Raw genomic sequence first — 22,393 nt, 5'->3', positions numbered from 1 at the left:
CTTTCCATGCTCACTACCCTCACCGACTGGATTCTCTTTTTTGGGTATTCTTCTACTTGACTTTACCTTCTTTCTCTCCTTCATTAGTTGGTTCTTTGTCCTCTTTCCAATTCCTTATTAACATAATATAAACATAACATAAACATAACATAATATAATATAATATATAATATAAACATAACATAAACCCTATCCCCAGGGATCTGTTCTGGTTCTTATTTTTTCTCTCTCCTCATTCTTTCTTGGCAACCTTAATCTCTAGTCCTGGTCTCTTTTTTAAACTCTATCTCTATTTCCATTTACCTACAAGACACTGCCATCTGAGAATACCACAATCCACTAAAATTCAAAGTCAAACTGAGTTTATAATCTTTCTCCTTAAACCTGGTCTCCTGAATGGACCACTTTTACCTATAATGATATCACTCACCTTATCTCCCATATTCAAAACTTTCATATCCAATCAGTTAATAAAAAGCCTGTTAAGTTCCAGCTCTGGAGTATTCTTCTCCTTCCCCCCACCATCTTTCTATGCCCACTTTTTCCACCCTAGACCCTTATTCAACTGCTTGGACTATTATAATAGCTTCCTGAAAAATCTTTCTCCCTCATCTTTCTCTCTGTATCCCCTTCCCTTAGCCAACCCCACTTCTAATCCATGCTTTATATCCCTGTCAGAATAATTTTTATTATGCATGGTTTTAGTCATGTTCTTCTTATTTTAAGAATCAAATGCAAATTCTTTTCATGAAATTTTAGACCTTCCTTAATCTAGCAAAATAACCATATCTCATTAATGATACATTGCACATACCCTGGGATCCAACCAATTAGCCTCCTACTTCCCTCCTGCCCCAGAAACATAATACAAGTTCTTCTACCTCTGTAAATTTACTTAGTGTTTCCTATGGATGTACTTCTAGGATGTTCCTAGAATGTATAGCTCTCTTTTCCTACTCATCATTTAAATCAAGGTTTGGGGTTTTTTGTTTGTTTTTTGTTTTTTGTTGTTGTTGTTGTTGTTGTTGTTGTTTTTTTGCCACAGGTCATTTATTTTGGATATTTACATCTTTTGAAGGCCATACAAAATTATCAAGTTCTAGAACTCAAACAGTGGGAAGTTGTTTTACCTAGCTTTTAGCTCATCATTGCCTGTGGTTGTCTTAGCAAATGATTTCATGGACTTTATACATCTCACAGGATGGTCATTCCCCACCCCTGCTTTAAAGCTTAACTAGTATTTTACCTTCACTCTGAATTTTCCTGGTTTTCTCAAACTTGCATGTATTTATCATATAATTTTCTGTATTATAGTCATCTGCATTTGTCATACCCTACCAAACTGTAAGTTCCTGGAATTAAGGGACTATCTTAACCAAACTTTGAATCTTTTTTTCACAACCTAGCACAATGGTAAGTGCATAATAAATGAATGAATGGTGGGCTATTTTGGTTGTTTCAGAGTAGGACTTCTAAAGGATTGAAGGAATTAAAAGAGTTGTGAATACTGATTAACTCATATAATTTGTTTTATTTCCCACTGAGGCACAGGAAGACTTGAGTCCAATTCCTGTCTCAGACACTTATTAGCTGTGTAACCTTAGGGCAAGCCTGCCTCAGTTTTCTCAACAGCAAAATTGGGATAATGATAGCATTTAATTTCCAGGGTTGTTGTAGGGATCAAATGAGATAATATTTGTAAAATGCTTAGTATAGTACCTGTCACATAGTAGACATTATACAATTGACACTATCATCATCATTATTATTATTGCTCTAAGATAAAATTTTACACACATATATACATAAACTATATCTATTTACATATATATATATAAAATTTTCAAAATAACTGAGTAGAAGCATATCATTTTATATGACTTAATAGATAATAGACAGAGGTTAAACTGCAGAACTGAGTAAAAAAGGTTGGGATCTCATAGAAAGATCATGTTGGTAAATGGGTAAGTGATCTACAAACCTAGTACAAAATCCTAGCAATGATGTTAAGCTAGAAATTCAAAATAAAATGTAATCACACACACACAAACACACATATACACACCTGACTAATTTAGCATATTTTTGGTTCTAAGAATTTGGGGCCACTAGAAAAGTACTAAAAACTTATTTTCAGAAATAACCAACAGCCTTGGTGATCAAAGCACAATAAAACAATAAAATGATATCACATTTAATGATGTAATACTAACAATAAACATTAACTGCTGACATAAAAGTGGGGCCAAGTACAGTACAAGGTTCAAGAAGTAAACCCTTGACCTAGGACCTTTTAATTGTAGAATAAAATGTAGTATAAATGTATTATATGTATTATAATTATATGTAATGTACTACATGTAATGTATATAAAAACAAAAAACAAAAAACATCATTTCAGTCCACTGAGACAGGCATTTTTTGAATAATTCAATAAAAATAGCTCTTATCCCTAAATGAAAATTTAAAAATCTGTGGCAGTTCCTAAAGCTGAGAGGTAAAAATCCCATCAATAGCTTGTATTTTTATAGCACTTATCCAGTTCATTTGGTATTTTCCTTACAAGTTTGTGAGAAAATTTGGGACAATTTGGGAGAATTATTTTCTCAATTCCAACTGATTTCTCATGATTTTATAGAGGCACTTCTTTTCAGTTCAGGTTCAGATTTGTTTAGTTTCATTAATTCTACAAATATTTACTGAATGCCACCTATATGAAAGGGGCTTTGTGACATGCAAAGAAGATTTGGCCCCCACCCTTATTTTAATTATTCCTTTCTAAGGCATGTGAAACATTGCCATTTTGAGGACAAGAAAAAAGGCACAATTTATATTCAATATTTAGTATATAGCCCTTAAATGAAGAGAAATAGTCATTCTGTAACTGTCAAAATATCCAAATAGAAACAGGGCTATCTGCTTGAGCTTGAAATGTCAGGGTGATTTATTTTGTGGAGCAAGATCAAGCAAAAATGGACATGATATAGCAGGTACAACAATCTCTCCTGGAGGGAAAGGAGAAGCAAGAATTTAAGTAGTGAGCCTTAGTGGGAGATCACTGTACTGGGACTCTTAGCCTTTCCCTCTTCTAGCATGGAAAATTCAATGATATCAACAACAAATGTTGAACTGCATTCAGTTAGTAACATTCACATGGCACTGAGCCTAGGACAAAGTTCACCCATTTACAACAATCCTTTTTTTTTTGTCTGAAGGTCTATCTATAATAAAATAGATAACCTTAAAATTAGTCATTGAATAACAAGAATGTAGAGGCTGAAGACATTGCATTTAAAGCAGGGAGACATTAAGCAGTTTGAGTGTGGTAGCAGTTTCAGTGTAAGCATTTTTAAAGTAGAAATTACAAGATAAGGAGAAAGAAAAAAGTGAAGGGGTGTAAAAAGGAGAAGAGAAAGAGAAAGGGGAGCAGAGACAAAGAGGGAAAAGGAGGAAACAAATGAAAAAGCAAAGAGAAAAGGAGAAGGAGATATTTAATAAAGCAGTAAACATTTATTAAATGCCTATGTCAGGCATTGTACTAAGCATTATGGATAAAAAAAGAGGCAACAGACAGTGCCTACTCTCAAAAAATTTACATTCTAAGTGGGGAATGGTTAAAAAAAAGTCATGGTCCATGAATGTAATGTAATAAGTATATACATGAATGTAATATAATAGTAATTATACCACAATAAACAAAGAATGCGGACAACTCAGAGAAGCATGGGATGATTTCTATGAACTAATGCTAAGTGAAATAAACAGAACTAGGACCACACATATCCAATGACTATGACAATATAAATAGGAAGAACAAGAATCCCCTCACTGAATAACTGCTACATAACTCTCATGACCAAGCTTATCCAAAACAAGCCAAGAATAGATGAAAAAATGAACCTTTCTCTCTTCTTAGCAGTTGGCAGGGGTAAGGGAGAAGACAGGATGATTATGGATCTGAAATATTGAATATAATGTCAGACTTGGTCACTTTTGATGAATTTATTTTCTTTTAATTGTTATTTTGTTACAAGGGATGGTTCACTGAATATAGGTGGGAGAATATGCATATATTTAAAAATCAAGATAATGTAAAACAAAATGTCAGTCAAAAGTTACCCCACAATTGCCTCATCTTGTGAGTGTTCTTTAAAGAACAGGATCTTATTTGAAAACAGGATTTTAGGGGGGAAATGTAAAGGACCAGATCTCTGGAGAAGTATACCTGAAACAAGGATACTTACAACAAAGTGTTAACTCAGTGGAATTGATAAGATGATGGTTCTCTAGTTCACATACATACTTAGTACTTAGTATGGTGATATAAATGGTTCTCTAGTTCACACATAATCAGTATGTTGTAATGATGTAACCATACCAAGATATTTAAGGGCTGAGAAAGACTGGAAATGAGACATTCCATTTTTGACCATTCTCCTGGTGGCTCTCCTGCCTCTTGCACTCCTCCACTAAGATCAAGGCTGGGTCAGACTATAACAAACACAGACTGCAAAGGAGACAGACTGTGAGAATAAAGACTTTATAGACTCTATTCCTAACTATCCTTGTGGTGACTATCCTGCTGAGACCAAAGCCCATCTGGAGAACCTCCAGAAAGCTAGCCCGAACATTACAGGGAAAGGAGAAAAGTGATTGTACTGAAAAAGGAAAAAAAAAAACAACTCAGGGAAGTTTTATTATAGAGGCATTGTCCACAATTCCCTAGCTTTTTAACTGTAACTTTAGATAAAACATTACAACAAGTAATAACTTCATAACCTTACCATGAACAAATGAAGAAACATTTACTAGGCATTTACACCATGCCAGGAACTGTATTAAGTATAGGAGATACAAATACTAGCAAACTAGACACCCTACATTTATTGTAATTGTAATAACAGACAGCAAAACATGCAGTGCAGTGATGGCTAAGGGAGGAGTGTTTGAGATGAGGAAGTCAGAAAGAATGGTGAATGGAGTAATTAAACAATTGATTTATGATAAAGTCTTATTATGATTTTTTTCTGTCTGGGCCTGTGAATTGATTGTTGTGGGGAATCCTTGGTGAGTAATATAGATTGGCAAATGCTCTGAATCCTGTAGTCTTAGAGAGCTGCCCAAGATTCCAAGGCATTGAAGAGACTTGCCTAGGATCAAAAGGCCAGCATGTATATCAGAGATGGATATTTCTCAGTTAAGGGTTAGCTATATACCAATGCTTTCTTTCTCAACAGCTTGATTGCAAAATTACATTGTTGGAATAGTGTGAAAGGAACTGGGAAATTTCTAAAGATCTCACCCTCCATTCATTCAATAAACATTTATCAAACACCTACCTTGTGTCAGGCATTGTACTAAGCACTGGTGATACAAAAAGAGGCAAAAGACAGTTTCTATCTTAAAAGAGCTTCCAATCTAATGGAAGGCAAATAGATATTTGCAAAGCAAGCCATGTACAGGATAAATAGGAAATAATTAAAAGAAATAAAGTATTGTAATTAAGAGGGGTTAGAGAAAGTTTTCTCTAGAAGAAAGTTGTATTTTGTTGTTCTGCATTATATTTGGGTATAATAGGGTAAACAAGTTTCACTCTCAAACAGCAAATTCTGTCAAGGAACAAAGACAAAACAAAATTGACAGCTGTGAATACTGGCAGGTTTGATCACTTCAGGACAATGGCATGTAAACTGTAAAATGAACTCGTCCTTAAATGAATTCCAAGAGGGCCAAACTCACTGTTTTATAAATGTAGCACAAATCTTTTAGATTCAATGGAAATATAAAATTTGCTTAGGAAATTTTTAAAAATAGAATACTTTTTAAAAGTACTATATTTATTTTGAAGTATTATAACAATTATTTTCATAGTTCTGGAGTTAAAAGGGTCTTTGGAGGTGATCTGGTCTAACCTTCTCTTTTAAAGACTGAGGAAACAAAGAGCCAGAGTTTAAATGATTTGCCCAGAGTTACCCAGCTAATAAGTATATGAAGCAGGCTTTGCACCCAGATCATCTGACTCTAAGTCCAGTGCACTATTTAATCTACTACTCTGTTTCATCATTTTTTCTATTTTACAGATGTGGAAACTGTGAGAATCAAATTAAATAATACTTGAAAAGTACTTGGCACATGGTAGGCACTTGATAAATGCTTATTCCTTTCCCTTGTTGCCTTCACTTTTGGGCCTTAGTTTCCTTATCTATAAAATGAGCAGAGTGGGATTAGAATCAGAAGTGTCAAATTTATCAGGGAAGCATATAGGCTATAAAACTAAATTGAAATCTAATGATTTCAATATTTAATGAAACACACACACAATACATATATATGTATATATAATACATATATATATATATATATATATATATATATATATATATATATATATATATATATATATATATATATATAATGTTAATTTGTGATTTTGTAAGTCAACATGCAGCTAGCAAGGATCCAGCTTCTATTTGCATTTGACACTATTGGCCTAGATAATCTCCAAAATTTCTTCCGGGTCCAATTCTATGACCCTATGAATATGAAACATTCAGAGTACTTCTTGTATAAGCTGAAAGGAACCCACAAGGTCCCTTGATTGCTTTGGGAACCTCTTTACTTACTTTCCATGTCAATAATTATTGAATTGATTAGAAATGCAATTACTTATCTGTTTTTTTCTTAAAGAAATGTTCTTGATTTATTTCTGTTTTTATATATGTATGTATGTAATACTTATATATACACATATATACACATATACACACATATATGCACATATATCTAGGATATCAATCAAAGACAGGTCACATTATAAGAAAAGGAAGTAACATAGGATCATCGTATTGTACCCTCAAAGTTCTTCACTGTTCTTTTATAGAGGAATTAAGGGAAAAATGAAACAAAAATCAGATAGTCTAAGATATATATATATATATTCACAGTGGTGAAATTATAGATCTATCAAAGAAGGGGGAAAGGATTCTCATAGTAATTAATGTCCTCTGTGCTCTTCTCTAACTTAGGAGCAACATGTTATGGTGGAGAGAGAATTGAATTTAAAACTGGGGTGGAATCCTAATTCTACCACTTATGAGCTATATATCTTTGTACAAAATACTCAAGTTTTCTGAGTTTCAGTGTCTTCTACTACAATGAATATAACCTTATCTGTCTTACCTACCTAATGAGATTGTGGAAATCAAAGGCACAGTGGATAGAAATTAGGTCAGAAATAAAAATGACCTAAGTTCAAACCTGGCCTCAGATATTTACTAGCTATGTGATCCTGGGCAAGTCATTTATTCTGCCTCAGTTTCCTCATCTGTAAAATGAGCTAGAGAAGGAAATGATAAAACCATTCCAGTACCTCTGCTGAGAAAACCCCAAAAGGGATAATTGAGAGTCAAACATGACTGGAAGCAACTAAACAACATTATGTACAGAGTGTTTTATGATTATAAAGCATAACAAATAGAAGGCTTTTTGTTTTGTTTTACCATTATTACTATAGGCAAAATATATGCCTGATTTAGACATAAAGAAATAAAGACACAGGAAATTGGGAGAACAAGAAATAGTATGCCCATCAAATCTATGGTGAAGGGAAGAATTTATTCCTTTGACTTAACCTGAGTCTCCATTTCCTTTTGGACAAAAAGTGGTTACACCAAGGAACTTTCTTACTAGTCATGCACCAATTGAGTGTTAAAGAGACAGGACTAGAAACAAAATTATCCCAATTCCGAGCCTAGAACTTTATCCTATTTACTATAATGATTCTTATTTTGTCAGCAATAAGGAGTTTAGATTTGAGAAAGACCAAACTGGAAAAATGGAGAACAGTTAGGAGGCTGCTGAAATTATTAAGGATATTAATCCCTGTCCTGCCTACATCATAGAGTGGTGGTAAAGGTCAGGTATAATTATGTATGCTATACAAATATATGTTAAATATCTCAACATTAATTTTAATATTAATAATATCAAAATAAATATCAATGTTAATTAATATTAATAATTATAAATTGTAATATCAATGAATAGCAAAGAAATTTGAATAATAATAGTTAATATTTATATGGAACTTTAAGATTCATAAAGAGCTATGTGTGTATCATAGTTAAGAAAATAGTTTGGCATTAGAAAAACTGAACCATTCTATTGCTCAAAGAGATGATAGCAAATTAGCATTCTGTAGTACTTGTGAAATAAAATATTGACAATCAGAAATACTTGCCAGTGATTGTGCTTTTCTCAGCTTGGATCTGTCTTGAAATTTATTTTTCTTGTTATGTGATTGTCGGTTGAAATCTGAGGCCTGTTCACTTCCTTTCTTCTTTCTATAAATTGAGAAAAGAAGCACTAGCAAAAATTAAAAATGAAGAGACAAGTATCAGTTTTTCATAAGTAATATGGGAAAATATTTCCATCATTGGATTCAATTCAATTTAACACACATTAAGAACCTACTGAGTACAAGGTTTATGCTAGCAGATAAGGATAAAAAAAAAAAAATCAAGGAGCTTCTATTCTACCAGGAACTTATATGAAATGTAATGTTTAGAAAAGAGCATTAACTATTAGGAGATCAGGAAAGGCTTCCTGGAGGAAATGTACCTAGGGCTGAGACTTGAAGTAAGCTAGGAATCCTAAGAGATCAAGGTGAGGTAGAAGTGCATCAGGCACAAGAGAAAGTCTGTGCAAAGCCCTGGAGCCTGGAGATGGCATGCTGATTTTGAGAAGCAGCTAGGAGGGCAATTTGGCTGAAACCTATAGTACATAAAAGAAAAAAAATATGAAAAAAATATATATATACAGAAAGGAGCCAAACAGTAGGCTTTAAATGACCCTAAGAAAAATTGGTATTTTGTCTTAGAGACAATAGGAAACCACTAAATATTTTAAAGCACAGATCCCTGAATCAGATCTATGGAAAATTATTTTGGCAGCTGTCTAGAAGATAGATTCAAGAAGGGACAGACTAGAAGCTAGGTCACCAAACAGCAGGCAACTACAATAATTCAAAGATTGTCAGGTGGCACTACCTAGAGAGATGTATCTAAAGTCAGGAAGACTCATTTACCTGAGTTCAAATCTAACCTCAAATACTTTCTAGCTGTGTGAGCCTAAGTCACTTAACTCTGCTGGCCTCAGCTTCCTCATCTGTAAAATGGGCTGGTGAAAGAAATGGCAAACCACTCCAGTATTGTTGTCAAGAAAAGCTCAAATGGGGTCACAAGGAATCAGACACAACTGAAATAACACTATGACAACAAAGCAATAATTCAAGTAATAGGTGATAAGGGCCTAGACTAGTGTAGAGATTATGTGAGAAAAGAGAAGGTGGAGATGTGGAGGTCAGATCAACAAGACTTATCAAATGACTTTATGCTACATAGATGACACACACCTGGAATCTTAAGTGTGGATTGCTTGAGCTCTGGAGTTCTGGGTTACTGCAGGGCTAAAGCCAGTGAGGTGAGCTCACTAAATCTGGAAACTATATGATGAATCCCCAAGAGCAAGCTGCCTAAGAAGGGGTAAATGTGTCCAGGTCAGAAATGAAACAGTCAGAGCAGCAATGGGATTAGGTATATGAATAGCTGCTATATTTCTAATCTAGGTAAAATAGTTAAAAAAAAAAAAAGGAAGGAAGGAAGGAAGGAAAAGAGGGAGAGGAGAGGAGAGAGGGAAGGAGAGAGGGAAGAAAAGAAAACAGAAAAAAAGAAAAAATTTGGCAAATGATTAGGTATGAACTGGGGGAAAATAAAATATCAAGGATTCAAGGATGATTCTGAAGTTGTAAATCTATATGATTAAAATCTTTGCATCTTAATGAATGGTCACCAAACATATCAAAGAGGATCAGTTGATAAATGCTAAGACCAAAACCCTTCTATAAGGGACATAAGATGCCTGGGAAGGATAGATAATTAAACTGGACAGAAAGAAAAATGTCTTTAGGTGGTAGTGACAACTTTTTTGGAGGAAATATCTCAGAATCTCAGCATTAGAAGGGACCTCAGAGTCCATCTGGTCCTATACTATATCTGTAAAATAGACTCCATAAAGTGGTTATCCAGCTTTTGCTTGAAGATCTCAAGAAAAGGAGAACCCACCAAACTCCCAAAGCAACCTATTCCGGCTCAAGTGGGCAGCTATAAAGATTAGAAATCTTCATTAAATTCAATACAAATACATCTTCCTGAAATTTCCATTAATTGCTCCAAGTTCTGCCTTTTGGGTTCAAGCAAGACAAGTCTATTTCTCCTTTTACTTGAAAGCCCTTTAAATAGTGCTGAGTTTGGGGAACAGCTGGGAAGGCATAAAATAAAAGAATATGAGATAGATAAATACAGAGAGAGACACATACAGAAAGAGAAAAAGAGAGAGAGAGAGAGAGAAAGAGAGAGAGAAAGGAGTCAGAAAGTAGGCTTTAAATGATTCTTAAAAGTTGATATTTCATCTTAGAGACAATGTTCCCAGAAGTCTTTTCTTCTCTATATTACACAATATCTTCAAAAGACCAGCATATTCAAAATTCTCCAGTCTGATCACTATCCTGATAACCCTCCTCTAGATACATTCCAGTTAATATATGTACTTGCTAAAATGTTGCACCTAAAACTGAATACAATACAATATAGCAACTCAATCATGTTTCTCATTTGGAACACTACACTTAAGATTGCATTAGACTTTTTGGATACCATGTAACATTACTGACTCATAATGAGCTTTCAGTCCACCAAAATCTCAGATCTTTTTTCAGTGAACTATACTTTCTCCATCTTGTACTTATGAAAGTTGAGGGTTTTTAAAAATTAAGTATAAGTATATTTATTACTGTTAAATATCATCTGATTAGACTTAGTCTATTATTCTAATTTGTTGAGATCTTTTTGGATTGCATTCTGCCATCTCATGTGTTGGCTATTGTTTCTGTTTCATGTCACCTGCAATTCTGACAAATACATCACTTATGGATTCATCCAAGTCATTGAAAAAAATGTTGAACAGTTAAGAGTTAAAGATAGATCACATGGGGGCAGCTAGGTGGTGCAGTGAATAGAGCACCAAACTTCAATTCAGGAGGACCAGAGTGCACATCTGGTCTCAGACACTTAACACTTCCTAGCTGTGTGACCCTGGGCAAGTCACTTAACCCCAGCCTCAGAAAAAGGAAAAAAAAAAAAAAAAGATCACATGAGTAGTCTACCAAAGACCTTCCTGCAAGATAACATCAAATCATTAACCATTACTCTTTAGTTCTAGCTATTCAACCAGTTTTACATTTACCCAACCAAAGCATCATTTATTCTAGACTACTCTTCTTCAACTTTTCCATCTTGCCACCAGGTGTCTTTGTATCCTGGAACTGTTCAATTACCTCCTTCACCCATTAATGAATTCCTTCTAGAAGCTCCATTTTATCAAGGGCCCAGGGTGACACTATTTCATTTCTTTTTCTGACTCTGCTTCTGTCTCTCAGGACTTTGCAAACATACCCCTATGTGGGTATCCACTCTCTTCCCTTTCCAAGTTCCTTCCATTTGTATTCCTCCATTAGAACATAAGTTTCTTGAAGGTAAGGATTGTCTTTCTTTTTACTTGCATTTGTATCCCCAAGGGTTATCTCTGTGCCTAGCATATAGGAAAGGTTTTATAAATGCTTATTGACCTTGATTTTTGTAAAAAAAAATTTTTGCTAAAAATCTAAAAGAATCTATACATTTATTACATTCCCCTAATCTACAAGTTAAATTATTCCATCAAGAAAGGAATAAGAAAAAAAAGAAAGAAAGAAAATAAAGTTTACCATTTCTTATTCTTGATGGAAACCACTTTGGCTTTAAATTATCATTGCTCCTCTCTCTAAATGCTCACAAACTATATTCTTAATATTCTAAAATTCTGCCAAAAATTGGAGTTAAGCTTATTCATCTATAGTTAGTATTCTTTTCCCTTTTTTTAAAAGTTGAGACTACATTTGCTTTTCTTCAGTTCCTATTCCCTTCCTTGTAAGCTTTTAAATATCACTGATAGTGAAGATTCACCAATCATATCAAATTATTTCAATCTTTTTAGAATAAAAAGCTCAAAGGCTTTCACAATGACCCAAGATCTAGAAGTATTATAGCTCCCATTGCACTCCCCCTTTTCTGACATGCCTATCTACTCTATTAATTATAATTTAATGAGTTTTTCCTTGAATAAATTACAAATTTGCTTCATTAAAACATCTATTAATTCCTCCAAGTTCTGCCTTCTGGGTTCAAGCAAGACAAGTCTATTCCTCCTTCTATGTGAGAAGCCCCCAAATGATGCTATCATTCCTCCCAAGTTTTTTCTTCTCAACACTAATCTGGACCTCACATTCAGTAAAAAAAAAAAACTAGGGGTAGATGAGCTGTTGTATTGGCAGAAAGAATCCTATATGAGGAGTAAGAACACCTAGAATCTAGATTCTAGTCCTATCCCTAATGCTCATTAGCTTTGCGATTCTGGTTAAGTCACTTTCCTCTGAACTTTAGTTTCCTCATCTGAAAAATGAGGATGGTAATACTCACTTCAAAGGAATGAGGATAAAATGAATAACAGATAAGAAAGTGCTTTGAAAATTCTAAAGATAAAAATGTCAAGATTGTTGTTAACTACTTCACTGGGTAGTTAGGGATCCCAAAGAGGGTTTTTGTTTCATGGTAGAGGATATATTCAGATTCTTGCCTACATTAGTAGAGTTGGAATGGACTGAGGCTCCCTCTCTTCCTTAGAACTAGAAAAAACTTTAATTCTGGATCCAGAATAAGTATCATGATTCTCAAATCTAACTTCCTTAGAATCATAGAATCAGTTCTAGAATTAAAAGAGATCCTAGAGGCTGTCTGGCCCAACCTGCTCATTTTACAGATAAGGAAACTGAGACCCAGGGAGGTTAAATGACCTCTATAATTAATAAGCATCAGAGACAGGAATCAGAACAAGGACCTCTGAATACAGAGTCAGTATGCTGTACTATGCAGCCCACACATTAGATCCCTTTACTAGCTATTGCATTTCTATCTATAATTAATCAATTATTAACAAACATTTATTAAGCTCCTATCAGGCATGTTGTTGAGAAGATTCCTAAATGAATGGAATAATGAGGCTATATGACTCCTAAATGTCCTTTCCAATTCTAAGATAAGGAGAAAAGAACCCTGAAGCAACAAGTGGAAGACATATTGCATATACCCATATAATACTATAAATTGAAGGATTGATTGGTTTTGGTGAGCTCCTTTTCTTTGTTGTAAAGCAAGTCTGAATTCAGAGGCAGGTTTATTCAGAAATGACAGTAATTTAAAAACAAAACAGATTACATAAAATAAATATACCAAACATAAATACAAAGTATGTATTTATATGTTATATCAAATCTTTTAAGATATAAACACAAAAATAAATCAAATTAAACTAAAAACAAAAGCAATTAAATTAATAAAATTATTGTTGTTGTTTGTCCTTAGTTCTCAAAGAGGACCATGACATCAGGGAGGTGATACCACAACATGCAAGTGAGTTGGATTTAAATAAGGGTAGACTGTGCAAAGTCACAATCACCCAAAAAAATCAATAATATACAAGCAAACTAAAGGACAAGTTGACTGGCCAGAAAATATAATGACCTCAAGAGTTAGTCAAGTGACAGACCCTGTGCTAAGCACTTTACAAATATTTTATCATTTGAGAAGTCTAAGTAAAAAAAATAGTAAAATTTTCAGGAGTTTACTGCAAAAACTGGATCTAAGGGTCTTTTACATTCTGGTTTCAACAGTCTTATGTCACATTAGCCTCCATATATACATGTATACTCCATATTTGAACCTGACTAGGTCACAAACTATTTCCTAATCTTACTCTACTTCCTTCCATTATTATTACTTGTGCTTAAAGTGTACTCCCTGCACATAGGGTTTACAGTTTTTCAGTTCCTTTAAGTCATAACTCTTCCAGAAAGTTTTCCTTGATCCATATTCCATCCTTACTTTTTTATACTGAAGTAGTTTTCCCCAGTATGGGTCAATGGGGAAATATACCCACTACACACTTTAAGGTGTAATGTGCATTATTAACATTTTCTTCATCACTTATCTAAATCAATAAAACAATAAGCAAATCTCTCTATAACATTTTGTTGATTTCCAAGGAGTGATTGCTCACACTAAAAATTTAACAATTAAGTTCTGAGGAACTCGCTGCAGCCTGTGTTTCCCCTTCCTCATATTTTTTGATAACAGTTTGCCAGGATCTTTTATTTGACATGATCACATTCTACAATCATGTTGTTCAGTTGTGTCTAATGCTTTGTGATTACATTTAGGGTTTTCTTGACAAAGACAATACAATGATTTGCCGTTTCCTTCTCTAGTTCATTTTACAGATGAGGAACCAGAGGCAATCAGGGTTAAATAACAGAGATCAGGTTTTAAACTCAGGTTTTCCTGACTCCAGGCCAGGCCCTCAATCCACTGAGCCACTTAGCAGCACCTACAATCAAACTTTGTTGCATACAGATACATACCTTTATTCCCCTCTCCTGCCTTTCCCCACCACACAGTTACCTCCCTGAGGGTAAGGATTATATAATTTTTCATCTCTCCCAGTGCCTTACACATCACTATATTATATCTATCTGCTTCAACCTATGGTTCCTAAAAGCATTTGAGATAAGAAGGATACTAGCTTCTTACACCTGCCAGGCTTGTTCAATGGGATCATAGTTGTCTAGGTAATTGAACCGAATGATGTCAGTGGGATGTTTATCAGAAGAACGCCATGGTGGAAGATCCTTTTCCCCTCGGTTAGTCTTCTTTCTAAATGAGCAGGAGGAATGAAGGGCAGATGAAGGGGATTGCTTCACCCCTTTCGGGTCACCTGATGCTGCCTGAATGTCAGTAACCATAAAATCATTTTTTGGTGGAGTCTAGGAGAAGAAATAACAGTGACAAATGATTACTAATACATTATCCAAAATACTGATATTATATCAATATATATTTTGTCACTGCTATAGCTTATGTTAACAAGAAAACTTACCCCCTCTTAATACCAAAAAACTCCAGCATAACACATGTAGAATTAATTTCTATAAATTAATTTAAATTATGTTAATTAAAATTAAAAAACCAATTTTAATAACATATTAGAATATTCAGATTGAATTAAGTATTTTGAGGATAAAATACTCAAGTTTCAATATTTTCTGTCTTTTAGATAGGGACTCTGATATTTTAAGCTCTGATAAAAGTTTAATAGCTATGTGATTTTAGGAGCAAATCACTTAAATTTTCTGGAATGGGGAGTTGGGGAGGAGGGGAGAGGGAAGAAACATGAATAGCATTTTTAGAGTGACCACTGTGTACCAGGCTCTATACTAAGTGTTTTGTAAATATTTCACTTGATTCTCACAAAAACACATCAAGTTTTGAAGGTATTAATGATCCTCATTTTGCTGCTGTTATGGTTTAATTGTTTCCATCATGTCTGACTTTTCATGACCACATTTGGGGTTTTCTTGGCAGATATATGGGTTTGTCATTTCCTTCTCCAGCTCATTTTATATATTTACAGGAAACTGAAGCAGATAGAGTTAGGTGACTTGCCCAAGATCACACAATTAGTAGGTATCTGAGGCTAATTTGAACTCAGGCCTTCCTGGCTTCAGACCCAGTACTCAATTGCACCACATAGCTGCCTTAGTTTCTTTATTTGTAAAAAGAGGGGTAATAATACCCCTTCCTATCTATCTTACAGGGCTATTGTGATGCTCAAATGAGATACAGGTAAAGTTTTTGCAATTTTTAAAATACTATAAAAATAATTGAGATATCATTATTAGGACACCCTTGGAAAAAGAACCCATCCCAACATCAAATACATGAAAGCATTTCACTAATCTTACTAAGTAACAATTGCCACCCATTATCAGCAGCAATAGAAAATCAAACCATTTCTGGATTTTTTTTAGCCCATCCCTGGAAACATTCCTCATAATTTGATGGAGATGTTTCTGTGATATTCTGTAGTGTGTTTCTGATATTCTCCAGTATATATTAAAAAGACTTTATTTTTATGGCAAAAAAAGTTCAACATCCCTACAGAGGACTCTGATAGGAGTCTTTTAGTCTAAACTAAACTACTCCCCATCCTGTCCCAACCTGCTACTGACCTCAGCTTTGAGGAATCTGGGAAAGTAATTCTCATTTGCATATTATCAGGCAGTGTGGTCTGGAATTAAAGGCATTTGATTTACAATCAGTAGATCTGGCTTTGAATCTTGGCAATGCTACTTATTTAGAGGCAGTTTGGGTTAAGAACAATAACAAATCACATTTATATAGCATTTAAAAATTTTACAAAATATTTTCCTCACTACATAATCCCAGTTCATCTTTAATGCCCTAAGAATCTATTAAGCATTTGTTATTGTAATAACTATTAGGTGTGTCTTGCTTTGAGAAGAACCTGATAGAATGCACAAAACAGATAGTGGAGGAAAGGAGGGGGGAGTAGGGGAGCTACTCTATACTAATTATAATAATTATAAAAGGTTCCAAGGTTTCTCCAACCACAAGCTCCCCTTGGGCTTTGAAAATATTATCTGATTTTCAAAACTTTGATTTGTATATAGCAAACAGGGACGTATCTACTTTGTGAAAGGCTTTTTGTGCATGTGTAGCTAAATGGGGTCATGACTGAAATGACTCAACAACAACAAAAAATAGATAATATCCTCAGGGAAGATGCTTAGAATTTTCCTATGAGTTATCCAAGGAAACTTGTTGAAGATTACAAAACATTGAGAGGACAAAGTTATTCCTGGACCAAATTTCTCCTAAAAGAGAAGAATAGAAGTAGCTACTTGGTGTAGGAGATAAAACACTGGGGCCTGGATTCAAGAAGATCCAAGTTCAAATACAATCTCAGACCCTGGGCAAGATTTAGATGACTAATCCCATTTGTCTCAGTTTCCTCATCTGTAAATGGAGCTGGAGAAGAAAATGGCAAACCAATCCAGTATATCTGCCAAGAAAATCCCATATAGGGTTACAAAGAGTTAGATATGACTGAAAAATGGCTGAACTGAATTCTCTAAGGCAGCTGCATGTCTCTGGGCAAATCATGCAACTTCTGTGTGCCTAAGTTTCCTTAACTGTAATATGGAGGTAGTAACAGTACCTTCTTCACAGTTATTAGGTGAAACAAATGAAATAATATTTGCAAATCACTTAGCATAGTTCCTGGCATAGAATAGGCACAATATAAGCACTTATTCCCCTTTCCTTATGCATTGTTGAGATTCTACATTAATACAAACATAAATGCAGTAATTATAATATAGCAATTGGTGAGGGAGGTTCAGAACTGGATTTTTTCTATGGGGAATCTCCCTCTACTATTGCAACTCCAAGCCTGAGATTCTCTCCACTGTGCCATCTATTGTTTGTTACTGTTGTTCATCCCTGTCACTTAGCTGCCCAGCAAGAGGATGGGATATGATACCACTTCATGCTAAGCTAATAGAGAATCATCTCAGGCAATGAGACTTCTCAGAATTAGTTTATGTCAAATGTAGCATTGGAACCCAAGCCTTCCTGAGACCTCTACATTTATCTACTTTGCTGCACTATAATTCAATATAATATTATAAATATGATAAATTTCATTAACTCAAACTAAATAAGGGGAAACTAGCTGTGTGACCTTAGACATGTCACTTAACTGCTGCCTGCCTCAGTTTCCTCAACTGTACAATGATAATAATAGTACCTACCTCCCAGGGTTATTGTAAAGATTAAATTAATTTATGAAGCACTTAGCATAGTGCCTGGCACATAGTAGGTACTTAATAAATGCTTGTTTCCTTACTGAATTAGTGAAAATTAGATTATAGAAGAGCTCTGAGAGAAATAATACTGTAGGGCTTTCAATAACTTAGAGTAATTCCAGCTATTTACAATATAATTCTTCCTGCTGGGCTGGTTTTAATGAATAGATTAAACATTTGTGATTATAAGTATGTGTTTACATAAAAATACTGATATGAATATAGCAGCAGACCTAGCACAGTTAATGTCAATTGAATTGATGAACATGCTAAGTAAAATCTTCTCTCCTTATTATAAATGTATTTAGCAAACTTTTTTTTTTTTTTTTTTTTTTACAAATAGTACAATGTTTAAAGATCAAACCTATAAAGGTAGAATTATCAAAAGTTCCGAATTTTGTTGTTGAGTCATTTCAGTCATATGTGACTCTCTATGAATGGGGTTTTCTTGGCAAAGATATTGAAGTAATTTGTCATTTCCTTCTCCAGCTCATTTTACAGATGAGGAAACTGAGGCAAATAAGGTTAAGGGACTTTCCCAGAATCACATAGCTAGTAAGTATCTGAAACCAGATTTGAACTCAGGAAGATAAGTCTTCCTGACTCTAAGCCTGGTATTCTATCTATAAAAGTGCAGTTGAGTTCAGATTATTTACCTTTAATTAGTAGAAGCAATGTTGGGTACAAGTTAAGAGTACTGGTTTATAAGCAAGAAAGACAAAGGTCTTTTGCTTCTGATTTCAAATTTTGCTTCTGATACTTAATTGTAGAACCCTGAACTTAACCTAATTATATTTAGCCATGATTCAATCATAGTTTCAATGTCTTGATAGAAGGAGTTCTCACACCAGGAGCCCCCTTATAAATTATCCACAGTTCCAATGAAAAAATTGCCTAATGTTCTGTTGGGTCTAGTTCCAGGTATCAAAGAATCTTGTTGCTGAATACATAGTGCTTAATAGTATGGGGGTTATGAAAATCTTGATTACTAAGAAATGACAGAAGGCTAAATAGCTAAAAAAAAAAAAAAAAAAAAAAGGCTAAAAAGCTACAAACCACTGGATCTTATTGCAAAAATACTGAAAACCAACAAATTCTACCACATTTTCCAGTTCTCTTTAATGATATATAGATCTTCCATAGACTCTGAAGGTTTACAGAGCCATTGTGCTGACTTCATGGTTGTATACCTGTGGTCAGTATACCAATGCCATGCCAGGAAACTTAATGGCTTCCATCTGAATTGTCTTAGGAAGATTCTGAAGGTGACCTGGCAAGATAAGGTACAGGATATGGTACCAGACACTGAGGTTCTTTCTCAAATTAAACTGCCAAGTATCTCAACTCTACTGCAGAGAATGCAATTCCATTGGGGAGACTACATTGTTCAAAAGCAAAATGTGTGCTTGCCAAAAAGATTATTTTTTGGAGAACGCACACAGAGCAAGTGCTCACATGATGATCAGAAAAAGTGATACAAGGACATTCTCAAGGTCTCTCTTAAGAACTTTAGAATTGATTGCATGACACAAGAGACCCAGGAATAGGACTGCCCAGTATGATGTGCCCTCAGCTCAGAAGATACATGAGATGCATAAAGTTAGAGAATCTACCTCAAATGTTCATAGGGACTATTTGTGTCCAACCTGATCAGCCACAGTTGAACATACTACCTTAACTCTAACATAATGTTGTCATTTTGGTCCTCTTTGAGAATGAAGTACAACAACCAATGACATGAAGTTTTATGTTTGCTGCTTACATACCTTGGGCTTAGAAATATGAAGTATTTTCACCATCTCAATATAGTGCTTCTTCCACACCCCCTGTTCAAAAGGAGTTGGAGAGAAATTGATGCACCAATTAAAACGCAAACACTTGGGCATCCAGAGCTGATCCATTTCAGTCAAGTTCTTCCAGTGCCAGCTCACCTGGAAAAAGCAAGGACAGTGTCAGTTCCTATCCCCTTCCTTAGGTCTGAGCCCTTCACCTAAACTCTCACCTACCTGAAACAGCCTTTCCATTTCCCAAATGTCCTTCCCTTCTTCATAATGAAGTCTCATGGCCACTTCCAAAATGAAGTTTTTCTAGCCTAGCCTGGGCGTTCCTAATCCTTTTTGGGTTTATGAGCCTTCTGGAAATCTAGTGAAGCTCAAAAGCCCATTTTTAGAATATGTTTTATTAACTACATTCAAAATTGAAGGAAAAGCTAACTTTCAGTTAGATGTTAGTGAAAATAAAGATGTAAATTTTTTTCTCATTCAAGTTCATAGACTCCTTGAAATCCACCCATGGACCAGGTTAAGTAGTTCTGTTCTATGTCAGAGAACATAGGAAGAGGAAGAAGGAAGGTGGGAAGGGGAACATTCTTACTGACATAATTGGCTGGTCCATGGTTACCAAAGAGGTGATGGGACTTACTCTCTTTTCAGTCAGGAAGAGGAATATTAATCAGATAATTCCCAGACTATCAAGGAACTCTTTATTAACCGCCACTGTTCAACCCCCAAATTCTGGGTATTTTTAAACAACCTTTGAGATATTTATTAGCATATCTTTTGACAGGTCTGGGACCTGGTCTGTCAGATGTGCTTCATCTGGTTCCTGACCCTTCCCTCTGAGTTCCTGCTTTTACAAACAAACAAACAAACAAAACCCAAGACTGCATTTTCCCTATAAAAGATCTGGTTATGATAAAAATATTTGCTAAGTTTTCTTAAGAACAAGGTTCATTATGAGATACTCTCCCTCCTTCCTAGTATTTTCCCTTTAAAGGAATCTTTCTCCTTACTCCAGTTAACTCTGGTCAATCTAACCTGCCAGTCTACGGGTTACTCCCACCTCAGAGTATTTCCTTTCTCTTGGTTAATTGTGACCTCTGCCGGGGAACTTTTCTTTTTCCTTCCTAAGTATATGCTCTTCCAACATTATTTCCTATTTGCCACTCCTGGTGCCTATTTTACCTTTTATTTTTGGCTATAATCTATTATTCTAAATAAACCTGCCAAAGAGAATAGCCATTGTGAATTTGTCACATATTTATTTTGAACTAGGAATTGTGATCTCCAACTTATTGCAGGTACTATATATATTTTTGTATGTTTCGTTCTACAGCACAGATCCTATCTCACCTAGTATCTTTTATTTCTTAGTTTTTCTTTCCAACCTCAATTTTCCTGCCAAAGCTCTAGCATAGTCCCTGCTAATCTGTGAGTACTGAACAAACACAGAAAGTGCTGGCCTGTGTGTGGGAATATTTACAGTAAAGACAATAGGCTGTAGGTTTTGAATGGGTCCATTGACAAGTAGGGGGTAGACTCAAAGATCATATAGCCTCTTTGTTCATGCAGAGTTAATTGTCTCCTCCCTCTCCTCCCCAGAAATTTATGGACTCTAGCTACAGAAAAAACATCACCTTTGCTCCACTTTTGAAAAATTCCTCCCCATTTCAAGATGAGCTAAATCAAAATTACCAAAATTCCAGTCAGCATTAAAAAAAAAAAAAAATACAATGTTCAGAGCATAGCCTGAGGCAGTTCAGGGAAATATTAGGCATTAAGGGAGGATTAGAAAGAATTCATATTTCAAAAAGATAAAGGGAAGGGGGAAGTTATCCAAGAGCTAGAAGGAGAAAAAGAGGATATTAGTGGGGGAGTATAGGGTTATGGGAGACCAGGATCTAAAAGGCAGGCCAGGCAAGGCAGAAGAGAAACTACATTCCAAGACTGTTTGACCTGGAGATGAAATGGAGCCCAGCCCCTCCTCTTCAGCCTCACAGCAGTGAAGCAAGAAGCTTTGAGGGAAGAGGAGGCAGGGCAACACCACCAACTTCTCCTATTTAGCTCTAGACTTTCTGAGAGTTTGGAACTAAAGTTGTTGTCTTTTTTTTCTTTTGGCCTCAGGAATAATGGGATTTTTGTTGGGAAAGAGGCTAACGTAATGGTAGAACAAAAGGAAACTCAGCTTGCCTCCCCCGGCCCCCCTTTCTCACTCACCAAGCAAACACTCCAGAGTGAATTCTGAATTGGCTTTGCAACCTGATTCCAGGCACCTACAGGGGAGGGGTTGAGGGAGGCAAATATCTAAAATTAGATCTCTGCCTACAAAACTTAAGTTTCCCAGCCTTCATTGATGAAGTTACTTTAAAAACTAAATCCTATGGTCAAATATAGTAGGTTCTATGAAAGCTGTTCATAAGATGATTTAGTTGGGGGTAGGGGAACAAAGTAGTTCTCGAGGACATCAATGACTCAATTTATGCATCTGCTTCAGATCCAGCTAGACTACTGTCTACCTCAGGTTTATCAACCTTCACTGAAGGAAAGTCAATATGAAGTTGACATTTGAAAAAGCTTGAATATATTGAGGCATAAGAAAGTAATTTTTGGTTTAAATATGTAAATATATAAAAGTACAAGCATAAAGTTATCTAAGTTTATTGTTGTGAAAGCTGAGCACTTCTCATTTTACTAGAGACTAAGTAAATGGCACATGTATATATTTTGTTATATATATTTT

The 22,393-nt window shown here is 35.0% G+C and overlaps 1 protein-coding gene across 7 annotated transcripts in view; it reads right to left on the bottom strand.

The window, feature by feature from the left end:
* The window catches only part of FBXO16 (F-box protein 16), a 75,929-nt gene that overhangs the window by 14,955 nt on the left and 38,581 nt on the right, over positions 1–22,393 (bottom strand). For 6 of the 7 annotated variants that reach the window (XR_012486054.1, XM_074287580.1, XM_074287581.1 and 3 more), the window contains 3 exons: positions 19,642–19,806; positions 14,739–14,971; positions 8,240–8,342 (listed from right to left, as the gene is read on the bottom strand). Coding sequence is in view for 6 of the 7 variants with exons in the window: in XM_074287580.1 (XP_074143681.1) it covers positions 8,240–8,342; positions 14,739–14,971; positions 19,642–19,806 (501 nt within the window). In the remaining variant the exon portion in view is untranslated. Of the gene's footprint in view, positions 1–8,234; positions 8,343–8,619; positions 8,773–14,738; positions 14,972–19,641; positions 19,807–22,393 lie in introns of those variants that run through there. The other variant, XM_074287583.1, reaches the window with a different exon arrangement.

Source organism: Sminthopsis crassicaudata, chromosome 2, assembly GCF_048593235.1.
Source record: "Sminthopsis crassicaudata isolate SCR6 chromosome 2, ASM4859323v1, whole genome shotgun sequence".
NCBI classification, from domain to species: domain Eukaryota; kingdom Metazoa; phylum Chordata; class Mammalia; order Dasyuromorphia; family Dasyuridae; genus Sminthopsis; species Sminthopsis crassicaudata.
The sequence above is the reverse complement of the archived record's forward strand: the minus strand, read 5'-3'. Positions and strand labels throughout refer to the sequence as shown.